This window comes from Panthera uncia, chromosome A2 (assembly GCF_023721935.1).
Source record: "Panthera uncia isolate 11264 chromosome A2, Puncia_PCG_1.0, whole genome shotgun sequence".
Lineage (NCBI taxonomy): Eukaryota > Metazoa > Chordata > Mammalia > Carnivora > Felidae > Panthera > Panthera uncia.
In genome coordinates this window covers 83984661-84006069 of record NC_064816.1, presented here as the reverse complement: position 1 = coordinate 84006069, position 21409 = coordinate 83984661, and the positions used below count along the sequence as shown (strand labels likewise).

The 21409-nt window shown below is 35.9% G+C and overlaps 1 protein-coding gene across 1 annotated transcript in view; it reads left to right on the top strand.

Moving 5' to 3' along the window:
• SEMA3E (semaphorin 3E) overlaps positions 1 to 21409 on the top strand; it is a 239427-nt gene that overhangs the window by 136628 nt on the left and 81390 nt on the right. The window contains exons 3-4 of the mRNA XM_049641367.1: positions 13914 to 13973; positions 16652 to 16771. Of these exons, the coding sequence (XP_049497324.1) occupies positions 13914 to 13973; positions 16652 to 16771 (180 nt within the window). The remainder of the gene's footprint in view (positions 1 to 13913; positions 13974 to 16651; positions 16772 to 21409) is intronic.

The following is a 21409-nucleotide window of genomic DNA, read 5'->3' as shown; positions in this document are numbered from 1 at the left end:
AATATGACCCAAGCCAGAGTCAGATGCTTAACTGACTGAGCCACTCAAGTGCCCCTAGTCTTTAGTTTTAAATTTCTGTTGGGTAGATGAATTTAGAAAGAGTGAAGATTAATTAGTTAACAGACAAGAAAGGTCAATTAAATCATCTTCCTTAACATGTGGGTTTACAGTAAAAAAGCCATTACCAATAGAAAGGGCTGGTTGAGAAACAGTAGTTTCAAGGGACATGCTGGGTGTAATTAAAGCAAGGAGGTAAAAGAACACTGGAAAAAGAGGTGGAAGTTACAGTGGATTTTCCTAGACACACCAGGCATTTGAGATGATTTAATTGAAGTGTTTGAAAGGTTTGGAAGGGTGGAGTCAGATTGGGAGCTGCACAGAGCATTTTATGGGGATATGAGTCCAGCTCTTGATTGTTGATCACTTGGGGTGGGGTTGGGGTTGGGGGGTGTCAGTACTTCCCACGGGGCCTGCAGCCACTATCTAGGGTTATGTTCCAATGGATTAGCCCTGATGATCTCTTCAGGAAGATTACTAACCTTGATTTTTAGTAACCATCAAACAGGTGGATCCTCTCTGTCCCATCACCAACTCTGCTACTTCTGTGTGACTTTTATACCTCCCTCCTTGTTACAGGGGGGGTAGGTGCTCTTTTTCCTTTCATGAAGTGCCATTCTTTCTTCCTGCGCTCTGTAGTGCACCCTGTTGACTTTTCTTAAGGATTGGTTATTTTCTGTCTTTTCTACAATATCATTTCCTCTCTTTCTATAACATCAGCAACAAATAATAGTTTTGTATAGGGGTTCTCAACCTTTTTTGTGTGTCATTGATCCGTTTGGCAGTCTGGGGAAGTCTGTGGACCCTTAAATGCGTTAAATCATTATGTAGGATTACAAAATAAAATATTGAAAAGAGTTATCAAATCATGAATATATTGAAATACAGCTACCACACTACAAGAATAACATTTTTGGGGCGCCTGGGTGGCTCATTCTGTTAAGCATCCGACTTCTGCCCAGGTCATGATCTCATGGTCTGTGAGTTCGAGCCCCACGTCAGGCTCTGTACTGATGGCTCGGAGCCTGGAGCCCGCTTTGAATTCTGTGTCTCCCTCTCTTTCTGCCCTTCCCTAGCTCACACTTTCTCTCTCTGTCAAAAATAAATAAACTTTAAAAAAGAAAATTAAAAAAAAAAAAGAATAACATTTTATAGTACGAAAACATGTAGTTTCGTAATTGTATATTAAATAAAAAGACCTAGGGGCACGTGGGTGACTCAGTCGGTTAAGTGTCCGACTTCAGCTCAGGTCATGATCTCACGGTCTGTGAGTTCGAGCCCTGTGTTGGGCTCTGTGCTGACAGCTCAGAGCCTGGAGCCCGTTTCAGATTCTCTGTCTCCCTCTCTCTCTGCCCTCCCCCCGTTCATGCTCTGTCTCTCTCTGTCTCAAAAATAAATAAACGTAAAAAAAAAAAAAAAAAAACCCTAGAGGGGCTCCTGGGTGGCTCATTTGGTTGAGCATCCACCTCTCGATTTTGGCTCAGGGCATGATCCCAGGGTGGTGAGTTCAAGCCCCACATTGGGTTCTGCACTGAACTTAGAGACAGCTTAGGATTCTCCTCCTTCTCCCTCTGCCACCCTCCCCTCTCCTGCTCTCACTCTGTCTCTCTCTAAAAAATAAAAAATAAAAATAAATAAAAGTAAATATTAACTTTAAAACATAATAACAAAAACAATAATAATACCTAGCAGCTGGTCTTTTCAGTACTGTAATTCCAAATTATTGATGAATATTAATAATATGAGCTACCTGTAACAGTTCTAAAGTAATATTAAATATCTGTTATTTCTCTTGGTTATTAAGCCCCATATTAATACTCTTTTGATTTATTTCCTGCATTTATTTATATGATAGAAATGTCAAATTTCCACTGGTGATTATGCAAATACATAATGATGTGTTTTTTTCTCATTGATGTCTATGCATTTCCTGATTTCTCAGGCCATAGTTAACAGCTCTTGCTCCGTAACTTTTATCTTATAAAACATTAAAAATTTTAAGTAAAAATAAACATCAAGTTCTCAGTTTAGCAGTTATAGGTTCTTATGATCTACTCTTACCTACCTTTTTAGTGTAATCATCACTTGTCCACACCAACACATTGCTAACTCATCACTTCCGTTTTCACTTTTTCCAATTTTATTGAGTTATAATGGCATATAACATTATGTAAGTTTAAATAACATGTTGATGTGATAAATTTATATGTTGCAAAATGATTTACCACCACAGCGTTAGGTAACACCTCCATCATGTCACATGGTTACTATTTCTGTTTTGTAGTGAGAACATTTATGATTTACTCTGTTAGCAACTTTTAAGTGTATAATACAGTATTCATCACTATCAACATCATGTACATTAGGTCCTCAAACTTACTCATCTTATATTCATCTTATAACTGGAAATTGGATTAACATCTTCCCATGTCCATCCCTGCCCACCACCACCCCCCCACTCCCCGTTTCTGGCAACCACTGGTCTACTCTCTGTTACTGTGAGTCTGACTGTTGGAGACGCTACATTTAAGTGATACCACATAGTATTTTGTCTTTGACGTATCTCACTTAGCATAACGCTCTTAGGGTCTATCCATGTTGTTGTAAATGACAGGATTTCCTTTTATCTCATGACTGAATAATATTCCATTGTGTATATGGACACCACATCTTCTTAATCCATTCGTCCTTTGACAGACACTTAACTTGGTTTCATTTCTTGGCTACTGTGAATAAGGCCACATGGGAATGCAGATATCTCTTTGAGATTCTCTTTTTATTTCCTTTGGATATATACCTAAAAGTGGAATTGCTGGATCATTTGGTCGTTCTAGTTTTAATTTTTGAGGAATTTCCCTGCTGTTTTCCACAGTAGCTATACCAGTTGATATTTCGACCAACATTGCATAAGAGTTTCCTTTACTCCATATCTTCACCAACACATTATTTTTTATTTTTTAATAGCCATTTTAATGGTTGCGAAGTGATACCTTACTGCGGTTTGATGATGGCTATTGATGTTGAGCACCTCTATTTGTCCTTTAATAACTCCTTGTCCTTACACACTCTCCTTCCCCAGACTAACCTTCAACACACCCACTTTTTAAAAAACTATTTCCTTTCATTTCTAAACTAGATTTGAAGATTCTCCCAACCCTTTCTTAAACCTTGGTCTGATTTGGTTCTTACATTTGATTAAAATTGACTGTTTAGTTGCCAGTGTACTTTATAAGATAGCTTCTTTAGAGTGAGTATCATGTTATATTCTGGTTTGAAGTTATGGGAACTCAAAGAATGTAGACAGTAAAAGAATGAAAAATGTATCTCTTGTTAATCCTGACATCACCCAGTAAATACGTTTTCTTCATTGTCTGCCTTCTTGCAAATCCCACTGTACTTGTTGCCAGAACCACATAAAAAAACTAATTATTCTCTACTTTCTTTAAGGTTAATTTTGTCTACCTTCTGCCTCCACCCCCAACCCCACAAACCACCTACCCACTTTCCCACTGGCAAACAAAGTTGCATCCTGTTTTACAGTGTGACAGTAGTTTTTACTTCAGCTGCACATTAATAATGCCTGAGGACTTTGTAAATAATATGTATGCTGTGATGCATCTCCCCCTTGGCTGAAGTGAGGATTTTAAAAATTCTCTCAGGTGATTGTATGTGCATCCAGGATTGTGAAATGCTGAAGGATTATGTGCTCCTGTAAGCACTAGGAAATAGTGGTCCTATATGTGATGCAAATAAATAATTGTTTTATATATAATAATCAGAATTTATATGGTTATATATGCACGTAAGACTGATTTTTTCTATGCAGTTTTGAAATAGATAAGAACTTACTATTTAATAGACTTACTGTTTTTAATAGTCTTTTTAGATACTGGTTTTGCTTTATGATTTCTTTCATTCATAGCATTTCCCAGACTTTGTAATAATAGTCTTTTGCAATGAAATTCTGCTCTGTTGTATTTGTATTACGTTCATAAAAGCCCTATGACTCACACTGAGAAAAGTCACTCCTCGTGTTAAATCATACTCTTCCCTGTGAAAATTTCAATTTTATAATTCCATTTGTTTTATCTCATGTTGTGTTTTATTTAATGAGAACCTCACACCTGCCATAAAAGGGTGGCTTCTGCCAATTGCTCTCTTCAAAGGTCTATAAAATCTACAGATAATGTGAGACTTCTTAGGTGAAACTGATTTCATCAGGAACTTCCCATGAAATTAATTTTTTTCCTTTTATCTTTCTCTGAAATCCTTTGGTATAAAAAGTTTTCAATGAATTAGATGAAACCATTATATGAGTGAAACATTGAAGCATCTTGAGATGTTCTGATTACATTGTGACAATACCAGGACATTAGTATGAATAGAAAATGTGGAAGGGGGAAGACATAACATCCTGGCAGACGCTTTTCACGTGATTTCCTGTAGATGCAACCTGGATCTTTTAAAAACAATTTATGATGAAATCCCACAGTGTCTAACTTGGGATAGGATTCTAACCGTGGGAGTCCAGAGCTATTCATGTTTAAATTGGCTTTTGTTTTTCATCTGTTAAAACATTCGTCATTAAATTTTCTTTTATTTAATACTTAGTTTTAAAATTATAGTTTTGTATTGAGGAAGCACTTCCAATGTAGATCATTTGGAAAGAAATGTGTATGATTCTTCTCACATGTTCCACCTTCAATTTGTTTGTACCTCTTGAGAAGTCGAGATGTGGCCACCAGGGAGAATTATAGTTTATTGTGTTACTATTAAATTCTTTGGTGAGCAACTTGACACTCAGAAGAATTAAATTTTATTTTTCCATAACGCATAGTTTTTGAACTTTAATCAGTGATATAATATAATTGGACTTAAATCTAAGAAGATTTATATAGATACATGAAAAATTAATGAGTTAAGGTTTTTTAGAGTTAAACAATTTGAAAAAAAACCTCTCAATATGTTAGATATATCAAAAATATGCTCAAGAAAGGAAAAAAAAGAAATAGCTACAATTATGCTGGTATCTTCTTAGCATTTAAGAATCAACCCTGTATTTACACAATTATGTAGTAATTCAATCCTTTAAAATAGGTTTAAAAAAAAACTTTTCACGTGACTTTAAAACATTTTAATAATGTATATCATTTCAAAATGATGAGTGATGATAAAATTCATTAGTAACCTAAAACTAGTAATAATCAAAATAAAAATCTGTCTTGATATTACACAAGGTAAATTTTTTCATATAGCATCTAAGAATTATTGAAAATATTTTAGCGGTGCCTGGGTGACTCAGTCAGTTTAAGCATCCGATTCTGCTCAGGTCATTATCACGCAGTTTGTGGGTTCAAGCCCCGCATCGGGCTCTGTGCTGACGGCTCAGAGCCTGGAGCCTACTTTGGATTCTGTGTTTCCCTCTTTGTCTGCCCCTACCCGCTTGCACTCTGTGTGTGTCTCTCCCTCAAAAATAAATATACATTTAAAAAAATAATAAAAATAAAATACTTTTATAGTATTTTCTATGTTCCTTGAGAAAAATTTATTTCCTTATTTGTGTTTATCACATTTATTTAAGTTTACCATTAAAGAAGTGTTAGGTCTGGTATATTTTCTTGTGTTTCTTTACTGTTTGAAAGTTTGTCCTTATTTTTTCTGATCAGTATTTTATTTCTAGAATGAGGTTTAGCTAACCAACACTTAATAGTTTTTTTGAAACTTAGCAAAAATAGCCAACATATTAATTTTCCTTTTTATTTCATTTTAACTGTTTTAATTCACAGATTTTTTAAAAGATTTTTTTAACGTTTATTTTTGAGAGACAGAGTGTGAGCAGGGGAGGGGCAGAGTGCGAGGGGAGAATGCAAATCCCAACCAGGCTCCAAGCTCCAGACTCTGAGCTGTCAGCATGGAGCCCAGCGTGGGGCTCAAACCCACAAACCGTGAGATCATGACTTGAGCTGAAGTCGGATGCCAGCCAGGGGCCCGTCACAGATATTACTACACTTTTTGAAAAGTACTAGAATGTGGTAGCAAGAACACAGAGTGCATATTCACACTGCTGTGGGCTCCCATATCCAGTCTGCCACTTATAAGATGAGTGAGCTAGGGCAACTTATTCCACATCCGTGACAGAGAGGTAATTGTAATACTTATCTCACAGCTTTTCTGAGACCATTCATTGAGTTATTAAATGCCTAAGCAGTGCCTAGAACATACTAAGTGCCATCTAAATATTTGCTACTGTGTTTCCCTCTTTCTCTGCCCCTACCCCCTTGCACTCTGTGTGTGTCTCTCTCTCAAAAATAAATATACATTTAAAAAAAAATAATAAAAATAAAATACTTTTATACTGTTTTCTATGTTCCATGAGAAAATTTATTTTGTAAACTAGACATAGAATCAGAACATGATTCTAATGTGCTACCATTTCTAAGTAAGGTGAAAGAGTCCTACATAATTTTAGGGCCATTCAACTATATTCTAATTTTTTTTATGTTTATGTATTTATGTTGAAAGAGAGTGAGAGAGCACGAGTGGGGGAGGGGCAGAGAGAGAGGGAGAGAGAATCCCAAGCAGGCTCTGTGCTGTCAGTGTAGAGACTAATGCAGGGCTTGATCCCATGAACCACGAGATTATGACCTGCACCAAAATCAAGAGTTGAACAGCCAAGCAACTGAGCCACCCAGGCACCCCTCAACTACATTTTAGAAAGACACATAGGGATATGAAAAATGAAGAAATGAATAGAACAATCCCTACCATAAGATATTTGTAATATAATGGAGAAGATACATACACACACATTTGTCATACATAGCACAGTTTCAATGAAACTATAATAAGTGTCTAGATAAAATGCTAAGAAAGTATACGAAATCTGTGAGGTAGGGGTTCCTGGAGTGGATATAATTTAAATTGGACTTTTAATGATACTTGGAATTTTAATTTGTACAGATTGGTAGTGGGAACAGAGTGAGGAAAGAACAGAAATTTTAGAGTAGTTTAAAATAATAACTAATAACCATGGCTAACACATACAGGTGAAGTGGGGGGATGTGGGTGGGAACAGGGTACAGAGCGAGAGTTAAAGATGGAAATGTGGTTGAGATGAGATCATGGAGAATATTGACCACTGTGCTGTTGAAACCTAATCTACTCACCGTATGAGCCAGTGAGAGATGCTCTAAAGATGTGCATAACATAACTGCTATTATAGTATGTGTGATCACTTGAGCATTAGTATGTTGGATGAATGGAAGGAAGAGGAAAATAAAGCCATGAAGCCAGTAAGTCGTAGTTAGAATTTAAAACCAAGTGTGTCTGTCCGAGAAGCCTATGCTCTTCCCACTGTTACACACCACTGAGAAGCAAATTACTGCTTTGGTGTGAACTTCATGTCCCCCAAACCGGTCTTCAGTATACCATGAGCCCTGCCTTTTGTTACGTGGTGTTTGTTTTCCCTTGGTTCTTACTTCCTTAGTTAGCATGACTGTATTTTACCTTTGAAATGGTGAAGAACTAGTGGAATAGTTAGTTGTTGGTGACAGGAGTGGAGTGGAGAAAAAACACTGACAAGTGTAAGAAAGAACTCTACTCCACCTGTTTACTTATGGCAGAGATTGAGAGCCAAGCCAACTCCAGTATTCAGCCATGGTAAGTGATTAGCTTGACTGTATTTAGTCTTCATAGAGCCATGCAATCTGTGCTCATTTGAGGATTACTGAAATTTCCTGAAAAACAAAGAAAAACTTTTCTCTGGAAGATTGCAATACTGGTTTGAGGTACACCACTTTCTTTTCTTCTTTTCCATTTCCCAAAGAAATCAAAAGTAGATATATTTATGTAAGCTATATTTTATGGGACTTCATAGACTATCCCATATTAGTATTTAAATTTAACAAACATTAATCGGCAGTTTTTCTCTAAGTTTCTAAATTTAAGGGGTTTTTTTTCTAAAATTATTCTCACCACTATTATCCTTAGCTAACATTACACTAGTTAATTGGAATATCTGTACAGAGAACTCTTTTAGACACTTGGTTTTTCTAAGTATTTATACTTTTCCCATTTATTTGACTTTACCGCATCAAAAGTAAAGGAAGTTCTTGTATTTTAGAATTTAATTTTTTTACTGGGTGGAACAGGCATTAAAAATAATTTGCATATAAATGGCACATGGTATTTCACATTAATGACAGCATTTGAGTAAATTTCATCCATTAAAAAAGGGCATGAAGCAGGCCAATAATGTTCCTGTAGTAATAATATTGTTCTAGTTCAAATGCTTTGGAGTATAAACATTTCAAATACAAATCTTGTTTATAGTTCAAAAGATTATAATTCTGGCATACAAATATATAAATAGTTAAAATATACATCAATGGACACTGGTACTGTGCATAGATGTAAAATGTAGAAAGACAAAATATAAATAAAAATTTGTTTAGAATAATAAAATTTAGAAAAATAATATTAGATGAAATTATAATAGTGACTTAGCCGTTTAAATATATCCCATGAAAAGAGATTTACTGGATCACTTTATTTCTTATTTATTTATTTATTTATTTAAATAAAAATGGAAGTCTTTTTTTAGACAGTTAAATTATTCCCTCTTTGTGCATTTGTTTTTGCTTTTCTAAATCTCTGAGTGTCATAACGTCTTGTAACAGTAAGCTGTTAAATCCTTAATCGTAGCATAATTACGAGACTCAATAGGGAGTCCAGAAAAAATAGCCTTGTAATTTAATTTTTACTTTATTTTTTTCTCCTTTGAGATATGCAAGAATAATAAATAGTCCATTAATGTGTATTGGAACAATTAAATTGTATTATAGGAGTATTGTGATGAAATGATGTATATTTAACCTTTTGCTTTTTATGCCTCTTTTTGGAACAGAAAAGTTGGAAATAGCATTACACCCTGTAGTTTAACTGCCTTTAAAAAATGTTTTGTGCAGGAAAACAGATTAATTGTATGGGTTTTTGTTGATGCTAAACTCTGGAGCAGAACCAAAGGCCATCCAGACTTCTACAGTAAATGAAGACAGTCATTTCCCTTACTATCCTGATAGGATATTTGTACATGATGGCTTTAAAATAACTCCATTTTCAGTGAGGTCTTGATCTGTCATCTTTTGTCACATGAATGAACATTCGAGTGCCGTCCTAAGCCTATTAAATTAAAAAAAAAAAACAAAAAACAAAAAGAACAACAAACTTGAGTAAATCTATAATTACATTGTTCCTTTGCAGAGTTCTCCGTATTTCACTTTATTTTAGGAAGTGTTCGTAATTCAGTCTTCTCCATCTCTCCCTTCCATCCTGTCAGAGTGATTTCCTTCAGAAATCCTACAAGTCTTTCAAAGCCTAGATTTTTGTTAACATCCTACAGAATTTCTTCCTGATTAAAGTGAAAATTGTCTCATTCCTTTGCCACTGGTTACAGCAGTTTTATGTTATTCAAGCTTATCTCTCAAATTTTACTGTAAACTAACTCTTTTAGTGAATGGATTTTACATAGAATGTGATAAAGGTATACTGATTGATACAAGTCCATCAGTAGACCTTGAATAAGCAGTGACTGCATTGAAGGCATTGTGCCTAGTTGGGATGGTGCATTGGTAAGAATACTGAAATAAGATAATGCCTTGTTCTCTATAACTTACAGTTTAATATAGGAGCTAAAGTTACGTACATGAATCAGTTATAATCTTAGGTAGGGAAAGTAAGAAGAACACTATAGAGGATCAAAGGAGGGAGAGATACCATATAAGAAGATATCAGGAAAGGTTTCATTCTTAGAGCAATTGACATTATTACATTTGTTGCTAAAAACAGTACATATTCTGACCATCCTTAGACAAGCCATTTATTGTATTCACTATCACAAAATACAGTATCTTTTGTTGGTGTCAAAACTGTAAAGGGTCTGAGATTTTACCTTACTTGTGAGACAAGTTAACCTGTCACTGTTTCCTAGATGCTGCCAGAAGTTATGAGATGCATGGGTCAGAGACAAAGAACTCTGTTAGCCACAGCATAGCATACAGCATGGCCGTCATGTTTCCAGTAATTTTCTTTGTCCCCATTAAGTCCCACAGCGGGTAATGCATAGCATCCCGGGTAGATGCTACACACAGGGAGTATGTGTTATGCCCGATGAACCTCAAGCTTAGGAAATATGAACTCTCTTAAGGTGTCTGTTAGCAAGTGTATTCAGCCTTTGTCCAGAGGGAGACATTATCTTTATTATCTTGGTCAGGAAGACTAGAAAACTAGTCTTTCATTTGCCGTGGAGGGAGGTTGTATCCCAATCTTTAAGCCTGTTTGAGCAGATAATGTAGAACAAAAGGTGTCAAAAGATGAGTAGAAATTTTGTAGGAAATTGCTTCCTAAACAGTGTATTTAAGTAGTCCTAGAAATAAATAATCATTATGAAGCAGTCATTTAGGGGAATATAGGATATAATACATTGAGGTTGTTTTACTGTTCTGGATGCTATTTCAACACTGAAAAGCTGAATTTGGTATATTTTTCTAAAGAATTGGTTATCTCATACTTTGAAATTGTGTAAATACAGTGCAAATAAGTCATCATTTTACATAATGAAAAAGCGATAAGGGATGCTAATATTTTAAGAATCGCCCTGCTTCTCCTAAGTGTGTTAAGAATATAAAGCATTATAAATGTATTTTCTGATTTATTGAAGCTGATAACTGAATTAGTCATGAAAATATTTCCAATGATAGATGATCCTAAAATAAATTTGTATTTATATTTGTGTATATATAATATACAGTATATATAATATATGCTATGTATACATTCCACATATTTGTGTATATATATATATATGCACATGTTCTAGCATATCCTTTTGAATAGTTTACACATCTACAGTGAAGTCTTAATTCCAATACTAAATTGAATCTCAAGTGAAAATGGGTCTTAGAAATCATCTGAAAAAAATCTCACCCCAGGTGCAAAAATGTTTTCCAAAATAATGGATCACTAAAATTTTTATTCAACTTCACTTCTAGGAGGTTTACCCTGTAATGGTATTAGTGACTCTGTTGAAGCTGATGCAAGCGTGCATCTGAACCTGACACTGATGTGTTTATGTGATGTCTTCCTGATTCATGTGTGGTTCACTGTGGGATCCACCGCTTCCATTATACACATCGATTCTAGGATTTTATGTGTTGTGCCTTTGGCTTTTTAGTTGGTTTTCTTTCACACTCCTACTTTTTTCCTTTGTCATTTTGCTGTGTTGCAAAACAAATATACATACATGATTTTTTTTAAAGTTTATATACTGCATTAGGAAAGCAAAAGAACACCTGATGTTGAGTACTGTTAGTAAGAAACCGGGTCGGACCTGTTACACTAATAAGAATATCAAAGTAAGATGTTACACCTGTAATTCAAGCCATAGAATGCTTGTTTCTATGATAATACATGTAGCTATGTAAAAAGCATCAGAATAAAATGCCATTGACCCTACTGTTATAAATTCCCTATATTATTCATGTATCAGATTGGATTTGGCTACATAGTATGTGATAAGCCTCTTCTACATGCCTAACCTATTACTTTTATGGGACACAGCTTTAAAAAAAATTAAATCTTCACCATATTTGGGATCCAAATATATATATATATATATATATATATATATATATATATATATATATAATAAGTTTTATAATCAGTTACATGTAATCAGTTATATACACGCACATATATGTATATAGAAAATCAGTTTTCAAAAACTCAAATGACTGCAGGGGTCAATTAGGTAAAAGAAAAATCTGAAGCAAATCAGAAAGTTTTGATTTTTATGCAAAAGTTCTCATTTGTAAACATTGGCAACTAATTAAAAAATAATTAAACAGTGTGCTCACTAAATAAAAAAAATACCTCCAATCAGCAACATCGAATATTGAGTTTGATAACCAGAGTTTTTTCTTAGGCTAGCAGAGCACAGAATGGAATGGTGGTAGGTGGAGGGAGGGGAGAAATCAGGGAGAGATAATAGGGACCTTACAGGGACAAATTGCCATAGATAGGAAAAGAGTCTGGCTGACTGGCCCAGGCCTAAACTATACTCTAATGACAGGAAACATTGACCCTGAGTTGTAGAAAGATATCCCTGAACCCTTCCTCTGGGGACTCATGAGCACCCTGAGGAGGAAAAAGTTATGTGTAGAAATATTAATACCTTAAGAGCCCCAGGCTACTCTACTGGAAAGTTTCCATTCCTTCACCAGAATGTTAACTTGGGAACAGAAAGTGATTGCCTAAAACAGAAGAGAACCAAAGAAATACTGATGTAGCCTAGCTCAAAGTGCCATGGAAGTAGAAAAAGTAGAACTTGTTAGCAGTCCTGTACCCCAGTACTTGTGGATCTAAGGAGAAAACCTTTGAAGGCAATCAAGAAAAAATTAGAGTATTCTCATGAGAGCCAGCATCTCCCAAAACAGAATTTACTATCACTTGGTCAGCAGAAACCATGAAGATGACACATTAGCATGAGATGATGCTCCCCAGAATTCTGAGAGACACAAGAAAAGGGCTCAGTTGAGCTTTTTCAGTCTGGGAGGGGGTGGGTGATTGATCAAGCAGATGTGGGGATAAACTTACCACTTGTTACACTTATATGGATCACATTTGAGTTCCAAACTATAGATCTAATATGTTGTGGAGCTAGACAGAGAAACACACATTTTTTTGTTTTTAAAAGGAGGTCCCTCGGGCACCTGGGTGGTTCAGTCAGTTGAGCCTCTGACTTTGGCTCAGGTCATGATCTCGCAGTCTGTATGTTTGAGCCCATCATCAGGCCTCAGTGCTGACAGCTCAGAGCCTGGAGCCTGCTTTGGATTCTGTGTCTTCTTCCTCTTTGTCTCTCCTTGACTTGCGCCCAGTGTCTGTCTGTCTCTCTCTCTCTCTCTCTCTCTCTCTCTCTCTCTCAAAAGGTAAATAAACATAAAAAAAATTTTTTGTTTTAAAAAAGGGTGTCCTGAAGTAATACCATATCTTTGATAAAGTTGTAGTAAGGATTAAATTAAATACTGAATTTGAGGTGTTTAGTACAAAAATTAGAAAGCTGGTAATGCAGGTGTCAGTGAGGATACGGGGATATTGCTGGTGGAGTATGAACATGTTGCCATTCTAGAGAACAGTGTGGCACTACATTAGCAGATTAAATTTGTGTTTGCCTAAGACCCAGTATTTCTACTTCTGAGTCATGTATACCAGTCCTGCTCCATTGGTACCATATGATAGCAATGATGCACTTTTATAGATCTCAGAGGGACATGTACAAAGATGTGCCATGTTTGTTGTGCTAGAGGTTTGGAGGCAGTCTGGGTGTCCATCCAGGATGTAGGAGTCATGCATCCTTTCATCCCATCACTTAGCAAACACTACCAAGTCCCCATACGCCAAGCTCTGGGCTTAGTGGTAAAAATGCAAAGGGAACTCACGGTGGTGCTTGACCAGGAGGAGCAGACAGGTTCAGGGGAGAGACTGGACTGCAGAATTCAGGGCAGGTTAAGTACAGAGCAGGGCTGCTTGAATTGTGAGTGGCTTCTGAAAGGCTGAGACTTGAAGGAGCCTTAAGAAAGACTTTTTTTTTTTTTAACTAAGTTTTAGCCTGTAATAAAAGCTCAAATGAAAGTGCCTTCATTATACGAATAATGATGTAAAGAAGATAAAGTCTTAATTTATCTTCTGAGGAAATAGAAAAAAATGAACACATATTGGAATTCCAGAAAAAATGAAATGGTTTTTCAGTGTGGTTTATTTTTGTATGCATTTGCATAATAGTGCATTGTCTTTTATTTCAGATACACTGGCCTAGCACAGCACTAAAAATAGAAGAATGCATAATGAAAGGAAAAGACGCAGTAAGTATTACTCATTATAAATTAAACACATCATCAATTATATCCCTGGTCAGTCACAAGGGACTGACTCCCTAACCTTTTATTTGCTCCCAAAAGGCATATATGCAGTTGATTCAGGAAGAAAAAAATATATGTACATGTACCCATATATACATCTACATTTAGACATAGTTATTTACAAGTTAATTTCAATGAAGGGTTAAAGTAAAGCGAGTAAAGCGGGTCTTGGTTTTTGTTTTATTATATTTTTATCCACTCAGATTTATGAATTTCTTATACTAATGCTTATTTCCTACATATCTGTGGAAAAAATAATTTCGGGTCAATTTTTAATTCAAGGGAAAGCGAAGCACATTCTTTGTGAGATTTCATTTTGCTTTGATGAGTCCATTAGAACCTACTAAAGAAACAAAAGGAGAGAAAATGAAAAGAAAGGAGAAGGCAAAGGCAGTATGCATGCTTTACCTCTTCCACCATGTGCTTAGGGTCTCTCTTACTGGAAGAATTAACATTCCATCTCTCCATAACTTCCCTGCAGCGTGTGAGCTTGTGCAGGAGCAGTGGCCCCGACCCAGTTCTGAGCATACTAAAACATGTACGAAGGGACTTCCCTGTGCCTGGAGTAGCTGCTGATGACACAGTACACGTGTTTGGAAGAAGGCATGCACATCTCCTTTTGAAAGTTAACTTATCCTTTTTTTTTTTTTTCCTCTTTTTATAGTGAGAGAAAAAAAAACAAAAACATGTAAAAGGCTAACACACGTTATACCAACTCCTGAGTCTCTGTAGCAACTGGGTCACAGCCAAGGAGTGAGTCAAGACATTCTTGCTTCCTTAGTTCGTAGCATGATGCAGACTAATTGAACACACTCTTAGGCTATGTCATTGTCAGCCCAGCAGAGCCAAATGTTGTTTGTTTCATTTAAGGTGTGACAGCGTTTGATGACATGAAAAGCAGGTGCTTCTAGTGATAGAATAGAATGTTTTCTCCATGTTTGAATGATTAGATTTTTCCAGTGATATGGGTCACTCTCATAATAAAATGCTGTGAGTTGGAAATTGAAGAAAATATATCTACATGCTGTGGATAATCAGGGTAGTAGTACATTTCTCATTCTTACCAAGGGAATGCCATAATATGAATCATTTATGGTAAGATGGTTCTGGTGACTTTTTCATTCGATACTGTTATATGAGAGACTTTATAAGGACAAACTGTCCTTATAAAACGTTACATTTCCTGACTATTGCATGTATTGATATTAGAGTAATATTTAGCATTAAAATAGTATTTTGTAACTTATTTTAAATGAAATAACAGTATCCAGGGTGCCTGGGTGGCTCAGTTGGTTGAGTGTCCAACTTCGGCTCAGGTCATGATCTCATGGTTCTTGGGTTCGAGCCCCGCGTAGGGCTCTGTGCTGCCAGCTCAGAGCCTGGAGACTGCTTCCGATTCTGTGGCGTGCGCGCGCTCTCTCTCTCTCTCTCTCTCTCTCTCTCTCTGTCCCTCCCCTGCTCGCGTGCTCTCTCTCTCTCAAACACAAATAAACATTAAAAACATTTTTGAATTAAATAGCAGTACCTAATTTACCAAGAAGGTGTTTGCTGTAATTAACTTAGACAAGTTGGTTTGAGTAGTTTTAGACTTCTTTTCATTCAGCCTATTGGTCATAAAACTCACCTAGTGATTTATGTAGTAAAATTTCATAAGTATATACAATATATTTGGTACTGTGTTTGATTAAGCAGGAAATAAAAGGTGTGTAAAATAAATACTCTGTCCTCAAAAAACTTAGATTTGGATCCAAGTATAGGCAAACTAGAGCTTCTTGGCCAAATATATTTGTAAATAAAGTTTTAAAGTTTTTTATTTTTGTAAGTTTTTTTGCAAATAAAAGTTTCTATTTTTGTAAATAACGTTTCATTGGAAGCCAGTTGCACACAATCATTTTTGTATTATCTGTGGATGCTTTCATGCCTTATCTACAGAGGTAAGTAGTTGGAACAGAGACCAGTAGTTGGAACAGAGACCATTCAACTAAATATATTTATTCCCTGGTCCATTATAAAAAATTTTTTGCTGATTCCTGGACAGCAGTCTTAAAGTAATAGGTATAAAATAAGTATTTCTCTTGGTTAGCTTTCTATATATTTCTTTGAAAGTTCTCTATGAAAGTGCTGTATGTGAATGTATGAATATGAATATATGACTTATTTTCCCTAACCATTAAAAAACTCAGTAATGCCTTAAAGTCTGTATATGTTTCCTTGAGAGTAATGAAGCTTTCTCTAATTGTTGGTTTTCTGACTTTGTACTTACTCACTGTTTACATGTACTTTAAAAAAATAACAGCATTGGGAATAACTTAATTACCTAGTGGAACATAGTGCCATGCAAATCTTTATATTGAATACATTTCTAGAATACCTGAAAAGTGACAGAATCCCATTATAAGTGTAATTCACACAGCGTGGCTAACTACAGTGTGCTTTGGTCACCTCAGTCTGTTCTTCCACTGTTCCTTGCCCTCTGTCATCTGTCCCACATGCCCCCACTAGCCATGGGAGACTTAAACATGAGATTTGTACTTTAGGAAATACAAAAATTAAAAAGGGCTAAACTTTTTTTTTTTATATTAACCAGTATCTTCCTTTTTTTTTTTTTTCCTCTGCTATAGAGTGAATGTGCAAATTATGTTCGAGTTTTGCATCACTATAATAGGACACATCTTCTAACCTGTGGTACTGGAGCTTTTGACCCACTTTGTGCCTTCATCAGGGTTGGATACCATTTGGAGGTAAGATAAGTTCACTCATATCAATAAAAGTCATGCTTAAAAGAACTTTATTTTAAAAGAAAAGTAGTGGGTGGGGTGCCTGGGTGGCTTAGTCAGCGGAGCACCCGAGTGGGTTTGGCTCAGGTCATGATCTAATGGTTCCTGAGAAAGCCCTGCGTCAGGCTCCACGCTGAGAGCATAGAACCCTGCTTGGGATTGTCTCTCTCTCTCTCTCTCTCTCTCTCTCTCTCTCTCTGTCTCTCTCTGCCTCTTCCCTGCTCATGTTCTCAAAAATAAATGATTGAATGAATGAATGAAAAATAAAAGAAAAAAAAATTTTGTGGTATTTTCTTTGGTGAAAGAGAAAAGCATTTGTGATGTACTGGTAACATTTTCTTAAGTCAGAGAAAGGATCTCTCTGGACCTTTAAAATCCTCATCAGCTATAAAATCAGTGAATCAATAAATTCTTTATGTATTCATTCCCTGAGCAAATTCATTTACTTAATTATGCACTTAAAAATATTATTTCATATGAAACTGTGTTCTCTGTTGTGTTCTTATGTAAATTTTATTAATGTAAACTGCCAAACTAGAATGCAACCATGAATATATGTAAAAATAAATTTATATAAACAAAGTTACTACATATAGTATTTTATAAAGGGCATGCAAAGACGTTGATTTTGTAATTACTCTCATTTTTAGGCAGGTGAAGTGAGGGAGGTAGAGTTGGGAGCGGTAAGGGAGATTACAAACTGAAGCTAAGTATTAAAGAGTGAAAGCTGTATGCCCCAGACCCACTACTAGGTGAAAGAAAACAAATCTTAGATGAGTTCTGTCATGCATATAATACTGACCAACAAGTTGGCTTGAAGATCAGTCATATAACCTGTTTTGACAAGTCAGATGAACTCTCAACTCTCACTTATTTTATAAGGCACATTTTCAAGCACCTTACGTCACACTTTCACTCTGAAATATATTAAACGCTATTCTGACGTCAGAATCTGCTCCTTTTTTTTTAGGTCAGAAGGCAGATCCTACATGAAGACAGGATGCAGATAAAACGTACATGTAGATAGTCTATAGTCTCTTGATTCTCATACTGTATTTATGAAAGGGCTGCAGTGACCCTAAAATATTTTCAGTCACCACATATAAAGAATAACATTCATTTCACTAGTGAAAAATTATTTCTGATATTCCTTATACTAGTGAACACTCAGGTGCATGTATAATTAGCAATATCTGAAGTGCTTACTTTAGCTGCCTTTTGAGAGAGCCTCTGATTTGAGATACTTCAGCTGGTAAGTGTCCTTATAGGCGGGATTTTTGATTAGTCTATTTTAAATGGTAACCACCTCTCCTTGTAGATTAAAGCTAAGTAGCATACACAAACACATCAAGTGTATTCACTGAATTATTTTAAAGAGAAAAGACAGCTGATCTATTGGAAGAACTTTAAACGGAGATGTATAAGGCAAATCTGCCCTGTGCAGAGTCAGAATATTTACATGTATACAAAGTATACAGACAGAGGCACCTGGGTGGCTCAATGGTAAGCGCTGACTTTCAGAGTAGAGCTTGCTTTGGGTCTTGTATCTCCGCCTCTCTCTCTGCCCCTCCCCTGCTCATTCTCTCTCTCTCTCTCTCTCTCTCTCTTTTATCTCCCTCTCTCTCTGCCCCTCCCCTGCTCATTCTCTCTCGCTGTCTCACTGTCTCTCTGTCTCTGTCTCTCTCTCCCTCCCTCAAAAATAAATAAACATTAAAAAAAGTATACTGACAGTCATGTATGCATATATATAAAGCCAGAATATATACATTTTGTGGTGCAGATCTATTGGCAACAGATCCTCTCAGTTTTCATTAACTGAAAATGCCTTGATTTCATTTTTATTTATGAAGGAAATTTTCCCTGGTTATAGAATTTTGGGTTCACAGGGTTGGTTTGTTTTGTTTTGTTTTGTTTGTTTTTTTAGCATTTCAAAATGCTTCAAATGTCTTCTGATCTTTTTCTGATGTAAATTCCGGTTTCATTCATACTGATACTACCCTGTTTGCAGTTGTTTTGTATTTGAGGATTTTCTCTTCCTGTTTGGTTTTCACCAGTTTCTCCATAGTGTGCCTATTTGTGTGTGGTGGTGGTGGTAGATTGGTATTTACGTTTCTTGAAATACTGACATTTTTTAACACAAAAGCTTATGTTTTGCATCTAATTTCACACATTTTTGGCCCTTATAATTCCAAATAATATTACTGCTTTATGCCCTCCTCTTCTTCAGGGTTTCGTGGGGGGCGGGGGAGCATTGTGCCACAAATGACTGGGATTCTACTCATTTTTATTGTTTTTGTTTTCTCTGCTTTGCAAATTGGATACATTCTCTTGATTTATTTTCAAGTTTACTAATCCTTTCTCCTGACATCTCCAGTGGGCTGTTAAGCTAACCCCGTTAATGGTCAATACAGATAGTGTACTTTGCAGTTCTAAAACTTTCATTTTGTTTATATTTCATTTCTTTAATGAGCATTTCCCCATATTTTTATTCATCATGACTATCTTTTTCTTTAAGCTCTTGAACGTATTTTTAACAGCTGTTTTAAAATCCCTCTGTGCTAATTTTAACATCTGGGTCAACTTAAGGTAAGTTTGCATTGATTGATTTTTTTCTCTTACCTGTAGATCATATTTTCTTGTTTCTCTGCATGTCTAGTAATTTTTATTGTGTACCAGACATTATACATCATATGTTTTCAAGATTGTGGGTTTGATTATCTTTTAAAGAGAGTTGATTTTTATTCTAGTAGGCAGCCTACTTGTCTGGACTCAAACTCACAAATCTCTTGTGATGGATGGCAGCCAAAACTCTCTTTCAACTTTCCGGATGGTGCTTTTTATGCTCTGCTTGCACGTGCAGTCAGGTGTCCGCCAAGAATTTGGGAAAGAATGTAGACATGGATTTCAGGGCGCCTCCTCCCTCAGTTTTTGGATATCTCCTCTTGCATTTCAGCTGACCTGGTACTTTCAATTTCTTTTTTTTTTTTTTTTTTTTTTACTCTCCAGGCTATTAAGTCTGGAGCTTTCTGCTTGAGTTCTAGCCATTCCTCACCACATAGATTAGGGGATTTCCTTGAGTGAAAAACTTTCTTGTCTTTGCTCTTAACTATCTCCGTTTTCTTAAGATCATTTAAAAAAAAAATGACTAGTTTGTCATTATTATCTGTGTGAGAGTCCAGACTAGCGGATTGTCATTAGCAGAGATGGATCTCTATTATAAGTCACCTACATAGACATGGTATTGAACATTTTTTCTTGTGTAATTTTCTAAGTAACAATATGATTGAAAACACATTTTGAAAAATTCTGTACATTGCATAAAAGGAGCTTGTGGGATATGATAATAAGAATAGTGAGAGATTGATTCCCCAAACTCCATTTGGAGGCTTGATAACATTTTATATGAGAGAATGAGAAATTACAAATTATTATAGGCAAGGAAGATACTTTATTTTTTTTTTTAATGTTTATTTATTTTTGAGAGAGAGAGAGACAGAGTGCGAGTGGAGGAGGTGCAGAGAGAGAGGGAGACACAGAATTCAAGGCAGGCTCCCGGCTCTGAGCTGTCAGCACAGAGCCCGAAGCAGGGCTCGAACTCACAGAGTAATGGACCGTGAGATCATGGCCTGAGCCAAAGTCGGCTGCCCAACTGACTGAGCCACCCAGGCATTCCGGAAAATACTTTGTTTAAAAAACACAGAGGCCCACACATAGGAGATAGGTTTGCAGACATTAGTAGAATAGGTTGTGGAATGTCAGGAGATAACACTGGGAGCAAATTGGCACAGGATTTTAATGCCAGGCAGTGGCATTTTGTTGTTACTTCTAAAGACAGCATAGAGAACATAAAGGAATTGAGCACATTGAATGACATGACATTAGTAATATTTAGAATTGATTCAAGCAGAGAGAGATGAAAGACAGAAATTAAAGAAGGCTATTACAAGAGTCTGTAAGATCATGAAGATATTTAACAGTATGGTCACAATAGCAAAGGAAAGGAAGTGTGGAACCAATGTGAGAAGCTGTTTAGTGGTCGAGAGGTTATATAACAACATTTTATTGGATGTTGCTGATTAAAGGGAATTAAAAAACCATTCCAAATTTATTTCTTGATGATTCAGAAGAAAAACAAGAGGGAGCTAAGAAAGCAGAGTAGGTTTTGTGAAAACATTTAAAAATGCTCAGTATTTCTCAGTTGTAACTTTTTCATTTCTGTGTATAGATATTTGAAACATTGATCTGTGTACTAGGAGAGGGTGTTACCAGAATAAGTTGAATTATTGCAGCCTAGGTAGTTAATTGTTCCATAATGTGTCTCCTCTCTCTTTCTCCTTCTCTTCCTCCCTCCCTCCATCCACCCCTCCATCTTACGCCTTCTCTCCCTCTCACTTTATCCAAGTACTTGGAAAATTCTATGATATAGGTGACAGTGAATGTCTAGGGAGTATCAGTGTAAACAGAGACTGAGCAGACAGAGTAGTATAAGGCAAATCAGGTAGTAAAGAATTTATAATCACACTTGAAAGGGAAAATTATTGTAAATAATTTATTTATAATATAATAAAATTATATTGTACATAATATAATAAAATTATATTG